Here is a 26,589-nt window from a genome sequence, read left to right on the forward strand (position 1 = left end):
TGCATTTGTAAATGTCAATAGAAGTTCATAGATGACATTTCAGAATGTTGCAGTTGAGTCAGAAAAAGGAACAGAGCCTTGGAGCTGCTTGCTCAGAGATCTACAGCCAAATTTAAGGTGCGAGAGAAATCAAGAAAAAGAATCTACTCCTAATCATGGAGAGAGTATGTACGTAAGCAGGGTGCGTAAGTACGTAGGCAGAGAGAAAGCATAGAAAGTTAGTAAAAAGACTCCCCCGATCCCAGAGTCAATCTATTCCAGACTGTTGTTTATGGAGTTGTTGTGTGAGCTGTTCAGTTTAGTTTTGTTCTGTTAATAAAGAAGCATTTTAAACTCGATTCTACAGTGGAATAGACATAGTCTTAAGATATTAACCAAGAGATAGCATCATTTGGGGACCATATAACCTTATAAGTATTAAAAAATTAGTAGGAAATGGAAATTTTCACAACAGTAAAGATATGAGATCAAGGTGAGAAATAAGTAAGGAATCTTAAATGATGTGGGAAGCTTTGGTTTTTTTTAAAGTACACTAGAATTTTCATAGTAATATTTCTTCCTTGTCAAGCCTCCTACCGTCTTGAATTAAAGTTAAATTTAGGTACATAAGCTTCATGTTTAAATGAAAGGTCAAGAGGATCTGAGGAGGGACCTATGACACTAAAATATATCCTTGAACGAAATAACACATTTCTAGATTAAAACATCAAGCGTGAAATGCTTTTTGTTTTCCCTGAAGTATTGAAGAAACCAACAGGAGAAAACTGAGTTAGCCAAATGTGGAACGTGTTCGGTAGTTTGTTCTTTGTAGAAACTCCTGTCCAGGTGTGAGAAGTGACAGAGAAAAGCAGTGGTATATTTTGGACTTGCCTTGTGTTGTCTCTGAGTTTCCAGGAAGCACTAAATATGGATAGCACTGCCCAGAGCAATGACTCTGACGACCAAAGAGACCAGGCTTCATTTTACTGCCACTCCCTGTAAACCACAACCTCATGTGTGGGTGTCAAGTTCTTGGCCAGAGCTCCAGCTAGACAGAGCGAGGTGTCTCCTTTAGAGGGGTATATAGATCCTTGAGAAAATAAAACATGGCTGGAAAACTACCGGGAAGACAAATGATCTAATTTAACCCAAACCACTTTTTAAAATACAGACGAACAGAACAGCAACAGTGGAAAATTATAGGAACCCAGTCTCTTTGAGGGGATTGAAATCCGAAGGTTGCTGATTAGCTATGTCATTGGAAGACGCTGTTCCCACAGGTAGCTTTGCCTCCACGTGTACTTCTGAATTTTCCACACTTTCACAAATGCAAATTTTCTGAGGACCTTGGGTTTGAGAAAGATTTTTCAACTGTATTCTTTTGCCACAGTAATGGTTGAGTGTGCTTCATGTCATAGAAGGTGTAACGGGAGCGTTGAAGCTGTAGACAGAGGAGTGGTCTTTTATCAAAGACAGAAGATTACCCAGCCCTGTGTCCCATTGGTTTTCCTAATCCAGGATGAGGCAAGTAAAGGAAGTATTCATCTTACTAAAAGTAAAATAAGGGGACTTTCAGCCTTTCATATAATAATCTCACTGCTATTTTAGGGAACAATACCAGTTTCCAACTCAACACCTTTTTCTGACAGCAATATGGGTTTTTTTAATTGAGGTATAGTTGATTTACAATGCTGTGTTAATTTCTGCTGTACAGCAAAGTGAACCAGTTATACACATATATACATTCTTTTTTTATTTTCTTTTCCATTATGGTTTATCTCAGGATATTGAATACAGTTCCCTGTGCTACACAGTAGGACCTTGTTGCTTATCCATTCTGTATGTAATAGTTTGCATCTATTAATCCCAAACTCAGAGCCCATCCCTCCCCCATGCTCCCTCCCCCTTGGCAACCACAAGTCTGTTCTCTACTGTCTATGAGTCTGTTTCTGTTTCGTAGATATGTTCATTTCTGTCCACTCAGCACCTTTTTGTGGAAGAATTTGAAGAGCCATTTCTATATGAGCAACGTGATCATTTTTTTACCGTATGGCCGTGAATGTCAGTTACAAGATCCGAGTCCAGCTGCCCTTGGCACTTCCTGAACTGTGTGGCCATTTCTCTCCAAGCCCTGTTGCCCTTACAGGCACCCATCTTCTCAGATTTGGAGGTTATCACCCTGGTTACCTGTCGGCACACTTAGCTCTCAGCAGGGTTCTCTCAGCTTCTCCGAGAAGGTTCTCCTTTGAATCTAAACTTCTGATTTTCTTTTCACGGCAGCTGACTTCTCTTATAGGATTTGACTTCATAGGGGAACAGCTTGTCCTATATGCCAGTTGACATCCAAAGGACATGAAAAAAAAAAAGTCAGAAAAAAATCTTTGTTTAAGCTTTGTACTTAAGAGGCTAATCACGTGTCCCCCCTGTTGCATCCTATCTATGTCTGTGTGTCTGCAGTTAAGGAGTCACCTTTATCCAGTACTTACTGGGTGCCCATGTGACATAGTAGAAATAGCAGTGGATATCCCTCTGTATCTCATGAGAAAATATCAGGGGTACAGGAAGGTGTATAGTGCCACTGCCATCTCTTTGCATATTTTAAATATTTAGATTCTATCAAAAATGGGTTTATTTACCCAGAAAAACCAAACCTGCAGTTGGAAGATTTTTATGAAGGACCAGATAAATCAGCTGGGTGTTCGTTAACACATCTCTTCATTCACATGTTGAATTTTAACTATGTGTTAGGCATTGTGCTGAGTAGATGCAGGAAAGCTGGTGACAAGTAAGCCCAAACCCTGCCTCAAAGTAATCTGGCAAGAAGGGCAGTCTGGTAACCAGGCAACCACAGTACAGCCCAATGAGTGCAGCACTGGGACCCGGGGTATAGGGTGCCGGGGGGCACAAAGGAGACTAGGCCTAGGGGGCGGCTTTGCAGAAATGTGATTCCTGGGAACTGAACTGGTGATGAGTTTACCAGGTGAGTGGGAGTGGGGACAGGGGTAGAGGCAATCCTATGTAGAGAAAAGAGCTTGAGCAGAGACCTTTAGCCGAAAGGGAGCATGGCGTATCCAGAAAGCTACAAACAGTTTAAGCCTCATAAAACATAGTGCAAGGGCAAGTGTAGAGACCAGACAGACAAGCAAGGTCAGATCGTGAATGGCCTCTGTGAGTGGTCACTCATTGAACAAATACTTACTGGATGCCGTCTACCCGTGTGCCGGACACTGTCACAGACACTTAGAGCAACATCTGTGGGGCCCACGGTCTGTGAACAGGATGCAGCCCTGAAGCACCTCGGATACCCTTGTAGGAATTTGGACTTTTGTGATCTGACCGTAGTGTGGAGGGAAGGAGGGCTTGGAGACAAGAAGACCACGAGTGACCTGACCCAAGGCATGGTGGTGGGGCTGGAGAGAACTGGACAGATTAAGAGTGACTAGGCGGACTTCCCTGGTGGCGCGGTGGTTAAGAATCCGCCTGCCAATGCAGGGGACACGGGTTCGAGCCCTGGTCCGGGAAGATCCCACATGCCACGGAGCAACTAAGCCCGCGCGCCACAGCTACTGAGCCTGCGCTCTAGAGCCCGTGCTCCACAGCAAGAGAAGCCACCACGAGAGGCCCGTGCACCTCAACGAAGAGTAGCCCCCACTCACCGCAACTAGAGAAAACCCGCACGCAGCAACAAAGACCCAACACAGCCAAAAATAAATAAATGAAATTTATTAAAAAAACAAGCAAAAAAAAAAAACAATGACTAGGGAAAGAGTATGTTTGGGACCAGGAAATCTGTGCATATGAGGACTGAGAGGGATCCAGGGAGATCCTCAGGCTTCTGGGTGGGATGCATTCATTCAAAGGGAACACAAGAGGAAGGCTGGGTCTGTGGGAACCCAGGTAGTCTAGTAGATGGTGAACCCAGTTTTGGAAATGTGGAGTGTGAGGTGCCATAGGGGCACTCAGATGGAGATGGGTGGGTCTGGAGCTTAAGAGAAGCCTGAGAAATCTGGAGAGATGGATCAGGGACTCCTGAGCAGACAGGGAATAATTGAAGCTGTGGGAGGGGGAGGGATTGCTGAGTCAGAGGGGAGAGGGAGCGGAGGCGAGGGCCCCAGGTAGAACCCTGGGGACACCGATATTTGAGACAAAGGAAGAGGAGGCATCAAGGAGAAAGAGCTGGAGCAGAAGAGCTAGGAGGAGAACCTAGAAACTTCAGCATCACTGAAGCCAAGGAGGAAACAGCGTTTCACAGAGGGAGCGGCCCACAGGGTAGATCCGCCCAGGGGTCAGAAAGACGACGACAGCAAGTGCCCGTTTGCTTTAACAGGAAGAGCATGTGTGAGGGCCGCGGACAGAGAAGCCAGAACCCAGTGGGTGCGTTCAACACAGCATTATGTGCTGGCTCCCTGTCATGTGACCAGAGCATGCTAGAGCTGTGGTTCTGGGGCCACAGACGGGCTTCCTGCACTTCAGGAGCTGCTGTTCTAACAGGCGGAGCAGTAGATGGGAAAAACAAAAGTGGGAATAAGGAGCACAGGTACCACTTTATAGAAGTCATCTGTGAAAGGGAGGTGAGAAAGAGGGCGGGAACAAGAGGAGGAGAGGAGGCCAGAGAAGGTTTATTTTTCACGTGGAAGAGACTTAAGCATGTGAGAATGAGGATGAGAAAGAGCCCGTCGAGTAGCCAAGATCAGACGAGCAGGAGAGGAAGATGGCGGCTCCTGCCAAGGTCAGAGAGACAGAAATGCAGAGACCCAGGGGGATAGCCCTAGACTCGCCCTGCTCAGACTGGCCTTTCCAGCATAACGAGAGAGAGGAGGTGAAGAAGGGTTTGGGGCAGCTGTGTTTTGTGGAGGATCGTTTTAGGGAGAGAAGCAACAAGAAATTTAGTTTCTACCTGATGGATTCCATATTGCAGATGAAGTAAGAGGTGAGAAAGAAAGAGGCTGAGAAAGAGGAAACGAGGCAGCCCAGGAATACAGAGAGCAGGGGTGGGGAAGATGGACTGATAACTGAGCAGTGAACAGCCCGGTTGAGGATGGAGACAATGAGTGTGTAGTGGCAGCACCCTGCGTTGTACATTTGATTCCAGCCGCTCCCGAAGCCCAAGTAGAAGTCTGCAAATCTAGATAAGAGTGGAATAGATAAATAATGAGATGAATCCAAGGTCAGAGATTTGCGGACAGTGAGTTGTGGGTACTGACAAGGGTGAGGTTAAGGTGATGACTATGACATGTGGGGTAGAGTGAGGAAGGACAGGCAGCAGGAGGGAGAAGATGGGGCGGTCAAGAGGGTGACGAGTTTAATGGCGTTTAGAGTAGCTAGAGGGGGAGGGGCGGAGAGAGCCTCACAGATCTCCGGGACAGGAGGAGATCAACGGTGCAGCCTGCAGCACCTGCCCTCCGGGACAGGGTATCACCTTCTGGTCCCGCTCCAGCTCCTGGGGCGGGGGGAGGGGAGGAGGTACAACACTTCACCCAGCGCCCAGCTGTTAAGGAACACTCGCTGTTAACATTGGCGTGAAATGATTGGCAGGACGGAGGTGAGGTGGTGACTCTTGGTTTAAAGATGCTCAGTTGGCAGTTAGAGATGTTTCTGGTCTCTCGAGCCCAAGTTTAAAATGTCAGGATCCCTTTTAGGGTTTAAAGATCTAAGACAGTTCATACCAGGGAGATCACATGGGATTTGTTAGCCATTTCCCTGGAGGCTGTGGTTTTTTGGTTTTTGGGTTTTGTTTTGTTTCACTTTTTAATATCCTGTAGTTTTGCTGACTTTCTGGGGGAAAAAATTAGGCATTAGAACACCATGAACCTGGCAGATACTGGGATTTACTAAGGCAGGTAGGACCCAAGAAAAGCCTTCTGCAGCCAGATAAGTTTGGAAGTCAGACATTACATATTGACGACTACCCACAGCACAGAGAATGCTGATTTGGTGACGAGGCCCCCGTGCCATGCCATCTGGAACCAGAACCAGGCTGGGCTTGAAGGTCAGCTTCATATTTACAGTGGTTGGAGTCTCGGTAGATGTGGCCCTAATTTAAAGTGTCTTTACTCTGGAAAGCCCATGAATGTTTAGACACTTGCCTCTGATAGACACTTGCCTCTGAACAGCCGGTGAACCTCTGTACTTAGAACAATCTTGGGACAGAATTGTGACTCCAGGCCTAATTCATTCCAAAGACTTCTCAGACACTTTCTTAGCTGAATTTCAAGGACATAGCTCTTCCTCTTTCCCAGCCACAGTGGCTGTTCTTCCTGGTGTTGGCTAGAGATGCAGCAGGGTTTGTGAGTGACGTGGCCAGAACAGTAGTAGCTAACTGATGGATGCTGAACTACAGCATCCTTATAACCCCCAGGTAACATGGAAGGCTTGCCACATACTTAATGTTTAAGTTTATTTCTAGGGTGCTACAGGGCTGAATCTCAGACTCCCTTCTATCTATACCTTGTCTAGATAATCTCGTTTAGTCTCCTGCCTTTAAATGCTGTCTGTATGCTGACGACCTTCAAATATCCATAGCCGAGATGTCCCCTGGACACCAGGCTCACTTAGTCAACTATCTTACCTGACTTCTGTGTTTGGAATGCTATGGGTGTCTCACACCCAGTAGGGGACTCCTCAGTGGAGGTCTTGCCTTTTCCTCCCAAACCTTCCCTCCCCCAGTCCCTTCATCTCAGTAAGTAGCAACACCATTTGACCAATGACTCAAGCCAAAAAAGTCAACAGCCAGCTTTGATTTCTCCCTTTTCCTCACACCCACCACATAGTCCATTACCTCCAAAAAGCTCTCAAGTCAATCTACTTCTCTCCGTCTTCCCTACGTCCCCTAGTCCAAGCCACCGCCTTCTCTTACCTGGATTACCACAGAACTCCTGGCTTCCTGCTCTGCCTGTCCCTCTCCAGGCCACGTCCATCCCTGCAGCCAACAGGAGCCTCTATCCCACCTCTGCGTGGACCATTTGATGGCTTACCACTGCTCTTAGAACAAAGCACCGTGTTCTTTGCTGTGACCTGGAATGACCTCAGCATTGTCTTCTCTTCCAAGTTCACCTATTCCCCTCTACTCTCACTGGCTGCCTTTCTGTTCCTTAAGAACACTAAGCCCTCCTGCAGGCCTGTGCCTTCCTCCAGCTCTTTATACAGCTGTTCGTTCTTCATCTCTCAGCTCAGATATCACCTCTTTGAAGGGGTTTCCTTGTCTAGTTCATCTGAATAAGCTCCTCCAAGGAAACCCCAGCTCATTAATTTCATTTCTTCAGTACCCATCACAGGAAATGTTTATCCTGTTCGTGTGTATTTCACTTCATTCTTTCATCCTTATCGTTCACCTATCATGTGATCCCCTATCATGTTTAGGTCTGGAGATGTGGTGTGAACTAGACAAAGTTCTCTTTGTGCCCTGGAGCTTACAGTCAAATGGAGAAGATAGACAGGGAGACAAATAACAAGTAAATAGACAGTATAATGTCAGGTAATGAACATGCTATGAAGAAAAACAGGGTAAGTAAATTGAGACAGACAGGTAAAGCAAACAATAGGTGATGGAAGGAAGTATAAGAACTAATGGCTGATAAGAAAACATCACAAATAAGTGGGCAATGGGTGTTTTATTCAAACTGGTGTTGAAGGAGTAAACGATTATGAGAAAATGAATTTTAAGCCATACCTCACAGAATAAGTTCCAGGAGGAGTGAAAAGCTAAATGTGCAAATGAAACTATAAACTAGACAAAATTACCTTAGCTAAAGATGGGTAAGAATGACAGAGTCCAGAAGTATGGGAAAAAACTCCATGAAATGAAGGATCAACTACATAATAACTTAATATTTCTGGTATCAAAAGAAAATCATAAAATTAGGAAGTGAACAAATTGGGGGCAGTACTGAAAATGGAAATAATAAAAAGGCTAATAATATTAATATAGCATGTCTCCTCAGTTCTAAAGCTCTTTTTTCTTGCATTTTAATGCTTCTTGAAATCAGGATATGTTTTCCCATCACAATGTACATTTAATTTGGCCAATAAAAATGTTAAGAGTAAATCTTACAAGTAATAACATCTTCATCTTACAATCAAAATGTGATTTGCTTAAAGTGCATACAAATTAGTATCAACATTGAAATTCCTGGCAGAAAATACCTAATTCATTCATTCATCCAACAAATATTTGTGTTTATAAGGTAGCAAGGTGGTAGGGGTACAGTGGTAAGCAATATAGACATAAGTCCTTGCTTTCAAGTGCCTTTTCTGGGCCGGTCATGGGTGGTGCCCTGTACACTACTTATAGACAATCTAAGATCCATTATTTCAGCGAGAATAAGTACCATGGCCAAGGCCACTCAGTAGTTAAGTGGTAGAAGCGGATCTAGTCAAGTCTGCCTGGCTCTAAATCCTGTGCTCTTTCCTCAAATTACCATAATTGTTGAGCTCAGTGGAGTTTTCACACCGAGTCTTGCTGACAGAGCTGTTCTTCCCTGTGCCCTTCTTTCTGCTCTCGTGCCTCAGCACTGGGTTTAGGACTTCATCAAGGAACAGTTGGTGGAAGTAGAAAGCATTGCCGTTGATGCCCCAGCCAGAGCTAATGTCTTTTTAGCAAAGAATAAAATGTTACCCACAAGACATATAAAAAGACTAATCCCACATTATTTAGGGGCCCTCCTATATAGTTTTAAAACTTGTGCTAATATACAATTTTATCATTTAAGTTCGAACACATATTTTAGCAATAAAAAGTAAACAGTTTTCAGTCATAGATTGGGGAAAGATGAGAAGGAAAAAGAACAAACCATGCACTGTTCTCTATGTCTGAGAGAAACGTAATTAGAAGTTGTATTGAGCTGGGGATTCTGGAAGCAGAACCTGTGTTGGGAAATTCTTGTGCAAGTGATTTATTGAGTGTGTGCTCTCTCCGGAGAAGGGGAGAAGGAAGCAGTGGGCAGTGGGGAAAAATTAAACAAGGATGTGGTCTCCACTGGAGACTAGCTTCCACCTGATCCCATGGGGAGCTCTGGAGCATGAATTGGACCAGCGTGATCAGTCCCACAGTGAGGCAGTGGAGGTGACCTTTTATACCCCTGTGTCAGCTAGCTTGGCTTCGCAACAAAGAATGAAATAATGCCATTTGCAGCAACATAGGTGGACCTAGATGATCATACCAAGTGAAGTAAGGCAGAGAAAGACAAATACCGTACGATATCACTTCTATGTGGAATCTAAAAAAATAACACAAATTAACTTACTTACAAAACAGAAACAGATTCACAGACTTAGAAAACAAACATGGTTACCAAAGGGGAAAGGCAGGGGGAAGAGAGATAACTAAGGCATTTGGGATTAGCAGATACACACCACTATATATAAAATAGATAACCAACAAGGTCCTACTGTATAGCACAGGGAACTATATTCAATACCTTGTAATAACCTATAATGAAAAAGAATCTGAAAAATATATATATATACACACATATGTACAACTGAATCACTTTGCTGTACACCAGAAACTAACACAACACTGTAAATCACCTATACCTCAATAAAAATAAATTAACGAATTAAAAGTGTATTACTATACAGAAAGCTGACTCTCCTGCCCAGTCAGTTGCCTGTGCCTAAAGACAGAGGCGATGTACTGGGGACATTTTAAAAATAAAGTTCTTCTTCCTGGACATCCCATTCCCACTACCTCCAGTCTACTTTATTGTCTACTAGGTGGGAAAGTTAGTTTGGAAATGCCGTCCTGACAAGGCCACCAGTACCTCAGAGGGTCCCTCATGGAGGATGGTTAAAACAGCATATTCTATGACCACATCTTATTATTCAAAATGGTGTATTTGGTTTAAAGATTTTCTTTTCCTGTTTGTCTGCACAGAGATCATGAATCTATTTCAAGTTAAGATACAGTAAGAATCAGGTGAATAGCATCCCTTGATTGTATAATAATTTCCTTCAATACCTATTTTCATAGCATAGAACTTACTTTATGCTGTGAAGGATACATACATAACAGATACCTAGTATTTCACACACACACACACACACACACACACACACACACACACACACACACACACCCCTTCCTTAAAGGAAAAGAGAAACCATCACCTACTCCATATAAAGTGGCTGACCCATTTCCAGAATGCCTGTTGCTATTCTGTAGGTTCAGCCTACAAATAAAATTTAACATGTTAACCTTTTAACCAGAACTTCTCCGAATTATTTTCTGATATTAACATAAAATACTTGTTGGGTTTTTTTCTATTACTTTCACCCCAGCGGACAGCTATCTCCCCCACAAGAAGATATTTCAAAATGAAGCTAATATGGATGAAAATGAAAACTAATAACCTTTATCAAATTACAGTGAGATTTGCCCTATAAGCTGCTTAGAGTGCCTATGGAAACATGACCTGCTGAGTTTTCTTGTAGGAGATATAAGACGGCGTTTCTTATTTATTTATTTATTTTTGGCTGTGTTGGGTGTTTGTTGTGGTGCGTGGGCTTCTCATTGCAGTGGCTTCTCATCGTGGTGGCTTCTCTTGTCGCGGAGCACGGGCTCTAGAGCACAGGCTCAGTAGTTGTGGCTCGCGGGCTCTAGAGCGCAGGCTCAGTAGTTGTGGCGCACAGGCTTAGCTGCTCCGTGGCATGTGGGATCTTCCCGGACCAGGGCTCGAACCCGTGTCCCCTGTATTGGCAGGCGGATTCTTAACTACTGCGCCACCACGGAAGCCCCAAGACACCATTCCTAACGCTGTTTGCGGGTTTCTTCCCTCCACAGGCCTTGAACCGGGGCATTGCAGCTGTCAAGGAAGATGCAGTGGAGATGCTGGCCAGCTATGGGCTGGCCTACTCCTTAATGAAGTTCTTCACGGGGCCCATGAGTGACTTCAAGAATGTGGGCCTGGTGTTTGTGAACAGCAAGCGGGATAGGACCAAAGCTGTCCTGTGCATGGTGGTGGCTGGTGCCATAGCCGCTGTCTTCCACACCCTCATAGGTAAGGCTGTTGGCCATCCCTTAAGAATCTAGCTTGGCCAATTCCTTCTTCCTCTTAATTCATTTTTGTGTATTTATTGTAGTAAATGATTTCTTCCATAATTGTTAAATATCAAGACAATTTTAAGGGATGGAAGGAATGGAGTTTGTGCTCCTAGGTCAAGAAAAGAAAATGTCCTTTGTCTGGCAAGCTGTATGTCTCTGGTTCCCAAACCCTAGTCAGTGAGGAAGGAGTTTCATTAACAGGTGAGCAGATCTAGGATTAGCCTTCAGTAAGGTCAAAAAAATGTCAGGTGCTTTTGTTAGAGACAGACATTACTTACTCTTTTCTTTTTTAATTGAAGTATAGTTGATTTATAATGTGTTAGTTGCAGGCGTACAGCACAGTGATTCAGCTATATACATCCATATATGTATATCATATATATGCAGTATATAGATACGTGCTTTTTCAGATTCTCTTCCACTATCGTTTATTAGAAGATAATGAATATAGTTCCCTGTGCTGTACAGTAGGACCTTGGCGTTCATCTTATCAGACTCAATCTTAAGAATGAAAATAGAATGAGTGTTATTCAGGATTAATTCTTATCAGCGGTGAAAACCAATGAGATTGTTTTATGTATTAAAATTATCTCCTTTTAGGGCCCCATGTTTCTATTTCAGATGAGACTCAATACTCTGGGCATAACATTCTTTCCATGAAACAAGAACATTTTATCACGCACAGTGACTGGCCTACGGTTTCACCAAGACCTAGGAAAGCCCCTTCCTTTAGAGCTGGAGTTCTACTTCTGCTGCCTTCTTGGTGGTGATAAAAAACCCTAAGGGCATGATCTCAGAGCCCCTTGGCTTCAAAACAGCTCAGCTTACCTGGCATAAAAATTGAATGGCACACCTACTGAACCCAGTTACAAAAAGCCTGTGAACAACACTTCACAAACCCATTGCGTGTCTTCAAATTGGCGCTGGTTGTATGAGAACCATGAATGTCCGTGGTGAATGAAGAGCCAGGAGATTAACCCAAACCATTTACAGTGTACTCAGATGTCAACTCATGTTTACTCATATAATTGTGAATCTAAAAGTAAATAGACTGAGGCCTTTGTGGTCTTCCTTTTTTTTTTTTTTTTTTCAGTACGCGGGCCTCTCACTGTTGTGGCCTCTCCCGCCACGCACAGACTCAGCGGCCATGGCTCACGGGCCCAGCCGCTCCGCGGCATGCGGGATCTTCCCGGACCGGGACACGAACCCGTGTCCCCTGCATTGGCAAGTGGACTCCCAACCACTGCGCCACCAGGGAAGCCCCTGTGGTCTTCCTTTTAAATACAACATAGGATTTTGTGCTAAGAACAATGTGGGTGAGAGGATGCTTCTCATGGGCCAAGTATCCAGGCAAAGTGTTGCCATTGGTCATTTCATTGGGGCTCAGAGCTTCGGGGCATGGGACAGAGAGGAGATGCCTTTCTTTCCCTTAACTTAAACCCTGAATACTAACTTATCTGCTGAGTTTTAAAGAAAACTTCTGCAGCTACATTTGATCTGGGCCATTTTCATAGATGGTATACGTACTTGAGAAAATTCCATATGTGCAATGAGTGGGTCTAAATAAATTTTTGCCTAAAAAGGAAGATAAATTAGTTTCTTTTTAGCTACTTACTTCCAAATAAACCCAACATTCCCTGTTTTAGTCATGCTCAAATGAGATTTTGGGGCTAATAGCTAATTACCAGATGTCAGTAATTAAGGAAAACTTGAGTGTACTGTGTTATTGACACTGTTGGGAGGGACATTTGGTCACTGAAATAAAAATCAAAGTCATTTTCCAAGTTAAATGCAAGTTTTTCAATTTTAAAATGGAATCATAAAATCTTACATTTGAACCAAAATGGTTCTACATCCCAGATATATTTAACAATTGCTTTTACCACTGTTGATATTTTTACAATTATCACTTCTTTTCCTTCCAACAAACAAATGCTTTCTACAGTTACTAAGAAAGCAATATCAATTTCTTTCAAAGACTTAAAACTCAGATTTTAATGATTTTCCCTCTTCTAGTTTGTTGGCCTCATTTCAATTTTCCGCCTAATGGTTTGATTCTTCTCTTGCCTTCTGCTGTCTGCTGCATCAGGCATCTTTACTCACCTTCCTTTCTCCTTTTTTTCACTAATCCCGTAAGCTTTTCTGTACTCAGATCTTGCCAATTTTTCCCCATAACCTTGACCACAAGCTCCAGGTGGGATGTTGCCCTCTTGTCATCCTCACCTTTTCCAACATTATTTTCCTACCATCCATAAACATCCCCCCGTTCAGTTTCTACTTTACAATGTGTCACCTACACTAGACACTAAAACCCATTTTCACGTCTTAGTAATGCTAGAAACAGCCACTGACATTTCTACTTTAACAGTCAGCTCTCGGCTCTCTATGCTTGTGACAAGGGAACAGTGACATAGATAAACAAAAAAGCAACTATTCCAAATAATTTGACTTAAGAAGCCATTGTCTGCTCTCAGGCAGTCTTCCTAATGGTATTTGCTTGGCCTGATACTGAAATGGGTATGTATTCCCCACATGAACAGCTCCTCAGTAGGGCTTAGAGTAAGTACAAGAAGCTGCATGTTACACGTTCACCAGCTTAGCCCACAGAGTGAGATAGGAACCAGAGTAACCTAGGCTTAAAACCAAATTTCTCTATATTATTTTGTTTAGGCGAAACTAGTCTAATTGCCTGAGACTTTCCTTTTTAGGTGCTATTTCCCTATCTCCTTAATAGATTTATTTCTGTTATCTAGACCTTCTAACTTTTCCATAGCATTTATATAAGGGCATCCAAGAGCATAGAGGAGGAAGAAGTTCTTTCTCTTAGGGATTGGTTCTGAAAGGCTCGTGGGGTGGGTCATCTCTTAACTGGCTCTGAAAGTGTTGGTTGTATTCCAGCACAACTCTTTCTAATTTTTCCCTTATCTTTGATACAAGATGGAGTGGAGAATTTGACCCAGTGCTCTAAATGAATATTTTGCTGTAGCCACTTAAGATTACAAATGGTGACTCTTCTGGTCTATTATATTTCTGTTAATTCTGTCTAACCTCAGGCTCGTGGTTTTAACAAAATCACCATGTTCTATGCTTTTTCAGTTTAATGGCCAACTCCTTGGTTTCTTTTTGCTTTGTTTCCTAATTTACCTGTTTATTCATTTTATTCTTTACAATATTAGTTACTTTTCCCAGCAAGATGCCTTCTGTATATTTAATGAATATTTCTCTTTTTTTAGATATACTCAAACACTGATAAAATTCATCCATTTCCCCTTATGATGTTATTAACATGAATGTTTAACTCTAAGCAGACACACCGCTAATATTAATAGAGCTGACCTTCCTGCTTTGAATGTAGGGGGCTTTGACTAAACAAGAGTGAAAGAATTGCCCTTTGTTTAACTCACCTTTAAAATAGTCCAATCCCCATCTGTCCTATCAGTGGTCCAACAAATTACTTATTGAACAAATAGTACGTGCATGTCATTCAGGTCCTACTAATCAAAAGTTGGATACAGAGGTGAGATAAATATAAAAGATATTCATCCTTGGGGAAGAAAAGAAGTGGGAGGCACACAGCCACCACGCATTTATGAATCAGGGGAGAATAAAGCAAGAAAATGAGTTCTGTGTTGAATATCACAGGTAACAGGGTGGATGCCCAGTGCTAGGGTACAGGTAACCAGGTAAAGGAGGTGTGCAGCCTGAGACTATAGAAGAGCCCGTTAGGCAATAGGGACAGGAAAAGGGGGAGAGAGGAAGAGAGAAAGGGAAGGAGAGCAGGGAAGGGCAAAGTAGAAAGAGGACCAGCAGGGAGGGCTTTTGCGGCTGTAGCTGGGTCCCTTGGAGAGCCTTTGACACCAGTGAAAATTTTTTTGTGACATCTCAGGGACAGCTATATTGAATAAAGCAGATTGAGTCTAGTGTTCATGTAAGTATGTTTAATACAGCTTTAACAACAAGGAAGATCTGTATATTCTTATTTACTGCTTGATAACATTATGGTCTCTAAAGAAATTTTTAATATTTAGAGAAGTTCAATATATTTTGTCAGTCTGCATAATCTCCTGGATTATGAACTAGTGCTGGGGCAAGGTACTCTTAAGATATATTTTTTTTAAGTTTGTGTATTGCATGGCATCTCCAGCCATTGGAGAAATCCTGATTCCCAGCATGATCTCTATCTTAGATTTTTTTTTTCCCAATCTGGATGAACTTTGACATTTCAAACTTTCAGTATCTACCGATAATCTACCAACTGCTAGAGGATCTTCTCACTTAGAAGGAACTTCAAAGCTAAGCGTCACCAGCTTTGAAAAAACAGTTTCAACTGTAGCTTCTTTCCTTCGCTAACCTGGTGTCACATCTGGGCATCCATTTACTGATCACAGTGAGACATTAGAGGTAGACTCAGGTCAGAGAGGACCAAAAACTCCTTTGTAGGGTCAACTGTTATTGTGTTTGTCCCAATAAAGGAGAGAACTTTCACTAGGTCCTTTTTATTACATTTGCTGTAAATAATGTTTTTTCTTGTGGTTCATATTCATTTTCTCTGATTTTTTTCTCTTTTTGGACCAGACTGGTAAGCCATGCATTCTCTCATCCTTGAGAGATTTGCACATGGTTATGGATTTCCCCAGACGTTTGCACATGGCTGGAGTGGGTCCCACTGATCACACAGGCACTTCCCCAGGAATGTATGGTGCAGATGGTGAGGAAAAGATGGCTCCAGAAAATGTACCACCCAAACTTTATGCAATTAACCAAATGAGTAGACACTTGGAATTGTGTTGGACTGACAGACTTGAAATCTAGAGATCCACTGGCCAGAAAGTTGATATCTATTCTACGTGTACCTGGAGCCTGGCTCAAGATACCCAAGTTGCAGGAGCCTTGGTAAACAGAACACAGTGGGTCGATCCGTAGCACTTGTGAGACTTTTAAACATGGGAACTAAGGAATTAGAATCAGAATAAGAGCTCCCAAATTTGCCCCTTGGAAATGCACATATTATTCTTTTACTAAAAATGGAAAGAGGGCTTTTTCTTCAATTCCCATGGGAAAATTATAGGCAATGAGGCTTATTTTGATTAATACGAAATTTCATGGCATTTTGCAACAAGTGCTGGCGACTCTGGATGAACAAGTTTGAGAACCAGTGATTCTGGAAAGGTCCATCGCTCCATTACCCCAGAGTCTCACGGGAAAATAATTCTGAGGTCAGAGGAGCTAGGGATTTGAATGGCCCTTCCTGCTTCTTGTTTGGGCAGCTCAAAGCTGTCTACCTGTAAATAGGTTAAGTCTGTGTCCTCCTGCTGCAGCCAGACCATGAACTCCATTTACATCTATTCAAAAACCTTGCTTAATTTTTCTTTCTAATGTTCTACTTTTCACAAGGACTATGAGCTATTTCAGAAGAGTCTTGGTAAGGCAGCTTATAGAAGTTGAAGGTTACTAAATGTCATTAATGCAGCTAGCCTGGTAATTATAGACTCTATGCAAAGTGCTTTAAACAAATTATCCCCAGCCTATACCTCCAGCCAGAAACAGCTCTGGGACACGGGAGGGGAGGGTGAGGCGATACTGGGTGGAAAACAGCCGCTGGGATTTTACTCTCCCAGCTCACAGGGTGGAAACAACATTTATAGTTATAACCAGACTCTTCTACTACATATGGGAGGAGTAAAAGGAAGGAAGAAAGTCGGGAAGAAAGCTTCTTCCCTTGGCCTCCAAAGTTTTTCTCTAGTAGCTAAAGGAGGACAAGAAGTAAAAAGACGCAAAAGCATCCTTGGGCCCATTGGTCTCAAAGTACCCCTGGCACCTGGGGACCCTGGAGCTGCAGACTGAACAAAGCAGGGGGGTGAGGTGGGGGAAACATCCTGGCAGAGTCAGAGGCTTGGTCGAGCTCAGCACCCAGCAGTCCTTCAGACCCTGTTAAACTTTAGATGTCAGCTCTTCATTGCTCTACATAAAGGCACTATTTTTGATGTTTTAGTTAAAATAGTGTAATAAGTTGGTACGCTTAGGTATATTCACAGAAGTAGAGAAGCTTAGTTATACTGATCCCTATACACTCAGGCCACGTGAGCAAACTGCACGCCCTGCTCTCAGCTGTTCAAATTCACACGTCCCTTCTTTTCCTGCCATTACCCCAGAGACTCACGGGAAAATAATTCTCCCCTTCCTAGAAGACACCTGTATGAGTTTTGCTAGGTCTGTCCTAACAGAGCAACACAGACAGCAGAAGTGTGTGGTCTCACGGTCTGGAGGCTGGAAGGTCGAGGTGGTGGCAGTGAGGTTGGTTCCGTCTGAGGCCGTGATGGAGAGTCTGTCCCAGGCCCCTCTCCAGCTTCCAGTGGTTTGCAACGTGCGCTGTCCCTTGGCTTGTGGAAGCATCTCCCCGATCTCTGCCTTCATGTTTTCATGGGCTTCTCCTTGTGTGTGTCTATCTCTGTGTCCAAATTCCCCCTTTTGAGAAGGACACCAAGAGCCCACTCTTCTCCAGCGTGACCCCATCTCAGCTAATTATACCTGCCATGACCTGGTTGTCAAATAAGATCACCTTCTGAGGTCCTGGAGACTAAAGACTCAGCAAATGAATTGTGCGGGGACACAGGTCAACCCATACATTGCCCTCCGGATCACAGCCTTTTCTAATCTCAAGGGCCCAGCTTTAGCCATCCAGTCCAGTCCAGTCACCTGGCGTTTGTATTTGCGCTAACCTTTACCAGGGAATGTTAGTTCCTGAGCTCTTCAGAGCCAGCCCCAGACTCGTGCACTTGGCATTGCTCTGCTCGCCCAGCGTGGCCGCCTTTACTATTGCCAGCGGTCTCTGCTGGGAGGGGCGGTGGGGTGGGCCGGGTCAGGACCATCTCTGCGCAGGTCTCAGCGCAGTGAACTTGACTGAATGAAAAGGAGTGTACAAACCAACAGCAGCCACGATTTCCAAATCTCGGCACCCAAAGTAAGCTGTGTGTGTGATCCAGCAACATCTTTATCCCGGCTTTGTGTTTCACCAGCTAATCTCAGGTCTGAATGCACTTCTCACCTCGCTGCCAAGTCGGGCTGGAGGGCTTCCTCCTGCTTTCCAGGATCAGGTCACCCACGTGCCTTCTGATCCAAGCAGGACATCACAGCTGCCTTCCTTGTCCCTGGCCGTAACTAATCCCATTTCCCCAGTCTTTTCTCTTTCTGCCAAGTGCCACCCTCCCTCCTGGATTTCTCTTCTTGCTGCCTCAGTGGTTTTGCTGGTCCCGCCACGCTCCACACCTGCCACCTGGGCTCACCTGGCAGCTCGCCTCTTGGTTTCCACCTCTGCCCTTCCTGGGAGGACTGGGCCCTCCTCTCCTGCATTTGCCTGTCCCACCAGCATTGCATGCTGGATGTCTTAGCCATTCCAGCCCCCTACCCCTTGAAATCACTTACTTGTACCTCTACCCTCGCTGAGATTTCTAGTTATAGACATTTAAACAACTTGGATATCATCCTGAAGAGCACACTTAATCCAACATCCCCATAATTCCAGACTAATCCCGACAGAGGATGGAGGATTATTTCTTTTTACCAGTTTATATGGTAATAAGTCGTCCCCCAAACTTTGAGATGGGAGAAGGGATTCTTATTATTTCACAAAGTGAGAGACACTAAATTTTATCTCCTTTCTGATTTCAAAGCATCTTCTGCAGTTGTCAAGTGCATGGATATTCATATTCATAAAAGAATGAACACAGCGGGGGCACTACTGTTAGAGCACTGTGAAAACACAAAGACCATTGTTTTCCTATACAGTCTAAACATGGTATCAGTGAGGTAGCGAATAGCTAAATGTGGTATTTAACCTTTACTAACAGTGTCTGCCAGAACGCTTAGCAGACACTAGGAGACCTTTCCCTTTCTTCCTTTCTCTCCCTTTGGCACCAACACATTCATTCAGCCTGCGTTGGTTAAGGCCCATTATGTTCCAGTCACACACTGGTCACAGGTCCTCATGTTGGAGGGACTTGGAAAGCACAGAGATAGGATTTTTCCACTGGGGAGACTATACCCACAGTTACCACCCTCCTCCCAAAAAAAGTGATACAAAAGGAATGACAAACAGGGAAAAGCTAGCTTTAACATTTTTATTGAAAGGTATGTTATCCCATTATTATGTTAAAACACGCACGCATAATCCACCACACACACCTGTAAAAGAACTGGGCAATTAGAACCTAGAGTGTCAACTGTGACCCCTTCTGGGCAGAGGGATGAATGAGACTATAGATGATTTTCTTCTTTTTGCTCATCTGAATTTTCTAATTTTTGTACCAAAACCCAAATATTATATTTAAAATTGTTTTTAAACTTTTGAGGGCTTCCCTGGTGGCACAGTGATTAAGAATCCGCCTGCCAATGCAGGGCACATGGGTCCGAGCCCTGGTCCGGGAAGATCCCGCATGCCGCGGAGCAACTAAGCCTGTGCGCCACAACTACTGAGCCTGCGCTCTTGAGCCACAACTACTGAGCCCACGAGCCACAACTACTGAGCCCGCATGCCACAACTACTGAAGCCTGCGCGCCTAGAGCCCGTGCTCCGCAGCAGGAGAAGCCACCGCAATGAAGAGTAGCCCCCACTCGCCACAACTAGAGAAAAACCCGCGGGCAGCAACAAAGACCCCACGCAGCCCAAAATAAATAAAATAAGATAAATAAATTTATTTTAAAAAGAACTTTTGAGATAAAAAGCTTATGAGGATAATGTTTTCTAAATATCGCCATGTTTTGTTTGGTTTTGTTTTACCTTCTGCAGCATATAGTGACCTAGGCTACTACATCATCAATAAGTTGCACCATGTGGATGAGTCAGTGGGGAACAAGACGAGAAGGGCCTTCCTGTATCTTGCTGCCTTCCCTTTTATGGATGCAATGGTGAGTAGAGAAGATCGTTGGCACTGTTTAAAAAACTTATGGTAAAAAGTACATAACCTAAACTTCACCATTTTAACCATTTTTATGTGTACAGTTCAATGGCAGGTAGTATATTCACGTTGCTGTGACTCTTCAGAACTCTTTTCATCTTGGGATACTGACTCTATTCCCATTAAACACTGCCTCCCCACCCTCCCCTCCTCCAGCCCCCAGCAACCCAGAAGTGGAAATGGCTCCACTTATTCCCCCCAGGAAATGACCAACGCATCTGAGGCTGTCTTCACTGCCCACATTTTTTTTCCGATTGTGATAATATACATATAACATAAAACTTCCCATCTTAACCATTTTTAAGCGCCCACTTCAGTGGCATTAGGTGCATTCACATCGTCGTGCTCCCGTCACCGCCATCCACCCTCGGCCCTCTCCATCTTCCCAGCTGAGTCTCTGCCCCATTGAACACTAACTCCCAGCCCCTGGCTCCCACCACTCTACTTCTGTCTCTATGGACTTGACTGTTCTCGGTACCTCATGAGTGGAATCGTACAATATTTGTCCTTTTGTGACAGGCTTATTTCACTTAGCAAAATGTCTTCAAGGTTCATGCATGTCGTAGCATGTGTCAGAATGTCCCTCTTTTTAAGGCTGAACGGTATTCCTTGTATGTGTAAGCCACATTTGGTTTACCCTTTCATCCATCAGTGGACACCAGGGTTACTGCCACCTTTTGGCTACTATGCATAATGCCGCTGTGAACATGAGTGTGCAGACACCCCTTTGAGTCCTTGCTTTAATTCTTTTGGGTATACACCCAGAAGTGGAATTGCTGGGTCACATGGTAATTCTGTTTTTAATTTTTTGAGGACCCGTCATACTGAGTTCAGCAGCAGCTGCCCCATTTTACATCCCCGCCAGCAGTGCAGAAGGGCTCCAGCTGCCCACTGACTTTTAACCAGTCCATCTTTTCAGTTTATTTTATGAGAATTATCTATATTTGCCACAAGTTCTGGCAGTAGGCAAGAGAGCTTGTCTGAAAAATTGATTCAAATATAAATTCCTTTCTGATATATTCAGGATCAAGGGATCAGAATCGCTTTCAGATAAACTTACCACTTGCGTGGTATAAGCACCCAAAGCTTTTTAGAATAAGACTCGCTTGAACATACTGATAGGATTTTATTACTTTAATAGCCAGCTTTGCTAGATTAGCTAAGGGTGGCTGACTTCCATAGATTAAATTCTTTGTTCCGATACTGAAGAGTTCTCAGAGAATGCTTTTTTCCTATTCATCTGTGTTATAGATATAAAAGAGACTTAGCCAAATATATATATTTACATATTTCCCACAATGTCTAATGCTAGAAAATAAACCTTTTCTTTGGGCTCCACTTTAAATTACCCTTGGAAGGAGACTTTAACATATGATAATCTATATAGGTTTTTCTACCACTCCTTACCTCCAGTTCTATATACATTAGACGTGTGAGATGAATGGAGGCATTGAGGTATGGCATTAGCCCCCAGTCCTCAGAGGAACGATGCAATGTAAAAATGTATGTGGTCCATCCTCTCAGATGTCATCAGAAGTCTTAATGTGCCTGTAGCAGGGTTACGGGGGCAGCCTTCTTGAATCTGACAGCTTCCTACTGGTGGGCCAGGGAACCTTAGATATTAAACCCTTAGTTTCCACCGGAGGTCCTGATTTTTAGTTGTCGTGACATCACTTTAGGTGGAGAATTTGGCCACTGGAACACTTGTACCTGGATTTTCTTTTTCTTGCTTATCACCAGGTGTGTTTACTCTGGTAGTTGATGCATACCCCCCGCTCCCATACCCCCTACCCCAAAAAGAAAACAGCCAAGGGTTTGGAGTATGTAGAACCGGATTCCCCACAGGACCCAGGCTGGACTGAGGTAGTACCACAGTGCTTTCAGAGCAGTGAGAGAATTGAATGGAGTGACCTTTTTCACAACCTAAGAGAGTAAAAGCCCAGCTTCTTCAGCAGAGTCCATGATTCTGCTCTAATGCCTGCCCTCCTATCTGTACTGGGACTGTGTAAGCACATAGAAGGATTACAATTATACAGTGAACTCGGGGAACTCAGGACTAAAAGTGACTCACAGACTCTTTAGTGCCCTGTGTTCCACTTCCCTTCTTTGTTTATTTGCCACGGAAGTTTCCAAAGCCCAGTCTAACACCAGAACATCTGTGATGGACACCCTTTTCTTCCATGTTTCATCTCTCAACTCCCCCAAAAGGCCCAGTAGTAAGAGATTGCTAATAAAAACCAAAATAATACATATCATCACCGCAAACACACACACACACACACACACACACACACACACCCACACACACACACACACCCACACACACACACACACACACACACACACACACCTTGCAGCATGGCCCTGATGTATTTGTTGGAGAGATAATATTTGCAAATCACAAAGCTTATCGTCCAGACAGCTTTTGGTCAACAAAGGTAGCCTACAAGCCACAATTTGCAAATGTTATTTACACTTTGCATTTCTTTTCACATTTAGCACCTTTGGCCCTACAAGCTGAGGAGGAAGTAGATGTAGCAGCAGCTATAAAGTCTTGACACAGACCTAGGAAATGAGTCATACTTGTCTAATTATGTTTAGCTCGCGTGAAATGTTATTTCTTTGTCAGTTCAGGTCATCCTTTACTGGTTAGAAGGATGATGCTTAAGCGGATCCTACTTTGAACTTCAAACCTTCTCCAAACCTGCCATCCCCTGGAACTTTCATTGTCTGTAACCCTCGGAGGACCTTCCTCTTAATTTTCCTCAAAGGCACGAAGTGACAGATCGGATCCTGCCCAAACTTAAAGAGAAGGAAACAGTAGAACCCTGATCAGTCAGCAAGTGCCTGCAATGACGGTAGTAACTCGGATCCAGTTTAGAGCCCTCATTAGAACATGATTCACGGATGGAGAACGCTGTGCCTTGTGACTCCCACTGGTCCCCCATTCCTGGTATTCAGCCAGGTTTCCTGCCAAGCACACAAACCAGTACACTAGTCTGCATAGAACTGGTACCAAATAAACACTGTGCAGTCATTGGTTCCACTTAAGTCTCATGTGGTCCTAGCCACCAGGCTAAGTTACAGTCATTTTACCAATCAAAGATTTATGAAACCTGTGCTACTAAGGTTGGGGGGTGCGTTTCTATTCTATTTCAGGAATGCCCAGGGACTCATAACGACCAGAAATAACCTAATCCCAAAGGTGTATCTCATACCCTATTCTCTCCTTCCTGGCAGGCATGGACCCATGCTGGCATTCTCTTAAAACACAAATACAGTTTCCTGGTCGGATGTGCCTCAATCTCAGACGTCATAGCTCAGGTAAATGTGGTTCGTGTGTCCATCAGAGCTGCTCAGAGCCCCTTTCAGGTGATGGACAGAACCGGCTGATGCCTCATTTCCAACCATCCGCTCCGCGAGCATCCCTGCATTACTCAAATCAAACGTGGACTTCCATAAATGCTTAAATGAATGAGAAAATGGAACCCCCCCCATGATACAAGCGTGTAAGATCTTGCAGGAATGGGTGTTTAGGAACTTAAATTTACCATCAGAGGTTTTGCCCTTTATTGTTAAGGCACTTGCACGTGAAATGACTCTGAAGTCAAAGCTAGTGGGTGGTCACAGGGTGGCTGTGCACACATGGACCTCTGTGTGGCCGAGTCACTAGGTGCTAGTTTCTAGAAAATGCTCCTAGGAATTATTCTTTATTTATTTTTTATTTATTTTATTTTTATTTTTTGCCGTATGCGGGCCTCTCACTGTTGTGGCCTCTCCCGTTGCGGAGCACAGGCTCCGGACATGCAGGCTCAGCGGCCGCGGCTCAGGGGCCCAGCCGATCCGCGGCATGTGGGATCTCCCCGGACCGGGGCATGAACCCGTGTCCCTGCATCGACAGGCAGACTCTCAACCACTGCGCCACCAGGGAAGCCCTAGGAATTATTCTTAAATGTTGTTGTCACTTGGGGCTGCCACTCACGCATCATTCTCTCACATTTGGAAAGAATCAGGAAGTCGGCTTCGTCTGAGAACATTATACTTCTGTCCAGTTCCCTGAGGGCAGGCACCAGCCCTGGTTTCCGTTCTCCTTCCTGTCTTCTTCCTCCAAAGACACCATGAAAAATTTTAGCAGCAAATTAGATTTAATTCCCATAGTCTGTAAGTTAGACTTAGTTCCTACACTCAGGGGTTTGGAGAACGATTTCTTCATGGAAAAGGAGGTGGACTGATTTCTAAGCTCCCTTCCCAATTCTCAGTTCCATTCTATGAACATGTCCACGCATTTCTTCCTGGTTTTTCCCTTTTGTACACGCTAGTCTTTCAGCCACCTTTTTGAAATAATCTACTGTTCAACTGTTAGTGCCTCCCTAAAGACCAAGAATTAAATTTCCAAATTAATTGCATTTACTCCATGGATCACTATTAAAAGTAATTTAAATTACTTCCTGTTAACATTATTTTGTGTGTGAGGAGTGTGTGTGAGCGTGTGCAGGCACACATGCTTGAATACTAGCTAACGTCATTCTTTGATATATCTTTGTTAATTTTCTTGGTGAGTTATTAGAGATTTTTTGGCCTGGTCTCACTTTTACTTCATCCTCTGAGGGATGAACGAAACTGCCTTGTTCACTCTAATCACTTAATTTGAAATTAAGGAAACAGCTCTTATTTTTATCATTAGCATCAGCAACTCAGTGAGCATTTGTAGATGTGTTATCTCAAAAGCAAACCTGGTCCTGGCCGCTGCCTGTTGGGAGGGCTCAAAAGCTCGGAATAAACATAACTCGTTGGTAGGGGCGATGGAAGCTGGATTCAGGTGCCATCTGGCCTTGGGCTTTTCCTGGTGAAGTTTCTGTTTTAAACCTTATAGTTGGAGTTCCTGCCGCAATTTGGTTGGGGGAATAAATTCAATGTTTGTTCTTAAGTCTTCTGCTTCCCCTCCCACCCCCAGCTTCAGTCCTCTCATTACTTGAAAGCATTTGTTAATTACCAGACTTGGTAATGAATAAATAGATCCTAGGCAAAGTCCTTTGAAATACCACCTCAGCATAGATAGATAGGGAGTAATAATCACCAATGATAAAATGAAAAGAATTTATAATGCCTTGAATTTCAGTGGCAACTCCCAGTTTGAAAAACTTTTACTAAGCTAATTAATTTCCCATCATAATACAAAAAAACCCTCTTGCTTTGGTTCCAACACGCCATGCTTTTCTGTGTCACCATTATTGTAATAGTCATATGTTTTTGATTTATTCTGTGATCATCTAGACTTTCTTAGCTTGCTCAGTATCAAATGAGAATTCTCATGGGGTGTTGGGCCTCAGTGGGACCTCTAGTCCTTTCCCCTTTGTGCTGTCATCAGCCCTGGCCTTCTGAAGCCAGCTGAGATCCCAGGGATGGGATCCCAGGATCCCAGCTGAGCAATCTGGCTGCATTACTGCAGGTCCCTCTGTCTCCTGCCTTTCCATCTCAGCCTTCGGGCAAAATCCCCGACCTGAACCACCCAATGGTGTGCACCACCTGCACCCAGGTAGCAAGCACTCCAGCAAAAAGTTACACAGCGGGACAAACTGATCAAAGTATAGATTCATCCTCTCATCACTCACCTCGGCGGACTCTAGTAACCATGTCAGAGGGGTCTCCACCCACCTCACTCTCCCTGGCAGGTGACCTCATTGCCTACCTCACTGAGAAATTTAAACCCACATGCCTACTTTCAGACCCTTGCCTCATCTCCGTTCCCCCTCCCATTCCAGGAGAGGAGGTGTCCCTCCTCTGTCCAAGGCCACTTCTTCCGCCTGTGCGTGCCTTGAAGCCTATCCTGTCCTGCTTTCTCAGGAACCTTATTTGATTGGTTATCAGTGACTCCTTCTCTCTCCCCTGGATCATTTCTCTTTGACATGGAAACATGCTCAGACATCTGCCATCTTAACACAACAACAACAGCAACAAGCTTTTTCTCATGTACGTCTTTAGCTACAATTCTCTATTACTTCCCAGCCACACCTTTTGGAAGGCCAGTTTCCTCTCACTGTCTCCACTTTTTCACTTCTCTTCCTTCCTTTTACCTACCCCACGCTGACCTCCACGCCCATCAGTTCACCCACACTGTTCTCACTAGTGACCCTCTTGCCACTGAATCCAGCGGGCACTTTTTGTTGACTTAACGGATGTCTCAGCAACTCTTCACTCTGTTGACTGCTCCTTCGTCCGTGAAACATCCCTTCCCATTGGCTCTCACACCACCACGTCCTGGTTTTTCTCCTACTTCTGATGGCTGAGCTCATCTACTTACGTGTAAATGTTGAAGTTCCTCAGATCCATCTCTCTCCTTACTGTGTATTCTATTCATGAAGAATCTACTGCATGCCCTACGTTTAAACCATCTGTAACATGATTGATGATCACCAGATAGATATCTGTGGCCAAGCCCTCTCCTCTGAGCTCTAGACAAGCCATCTAAATATCTCTGTGCTATTTCCACTCACATCCTTCAGAGGGATCGTAAGCCTCAGTTCGTACTCTTCATGCTCTTGATGATTGTGGTTCTGAATGAATCTGTGCCCCTACCAGCAGCTCAGAAACCTGGGAGCCACCCTAGGAGCGTCC

General features: G+C 44.0%; 1 protein-coding gene across 1 annotated transcript in view; it reads left to right on the plus strand.

Annotated features, from left to right (window-relative positions):
• Window positions 1-26,589, plus strand: part of ANKH (ANKH inorganic pyrophosphate transport regulator) — a 138,461-nt gene that overhangs the window by 66,716 nt on the left and 45,156 nt on the right. Inside the window, exons 2-4 of the mRNA XM_024741731.1 lie at window positions 10,760-10,976; window positions 19,806-19,924; window positions 23,215-23,298. Of these exons, the coding sequence (XP_024597499.1) occupies window positions 10,760-10,976; window positions 19,806-19,924; window positions 23,215-23,298 (420 nt within the window). The remainder of the gene's footprint in view (window positions 1-10,759; window positions 10,977-19,805; window positions 19,925-23,214; window positions 23,299-26,589) is intronic.

This window comes from Neophocaena asiaeorientalis, unplaced genomic scaffold (assembly GCF_003031525.2).
Source record: "Neophocaena asiaeorientalis asiaeorientalis breed wild unplaced genomic scaffold, Neophocaena_asiaeorientalis_V1.1 scaffold10, whole genome shotgun sequence".
In the NCBI taxonomy this organism is placed as follows: domain Eukaryota; kingdom Metazoa; phylum Chordata; class Mammalia; order Artiodactyla; family Phocoenidae; genus Neophocaena; species Neophocaena asiaeorientalis.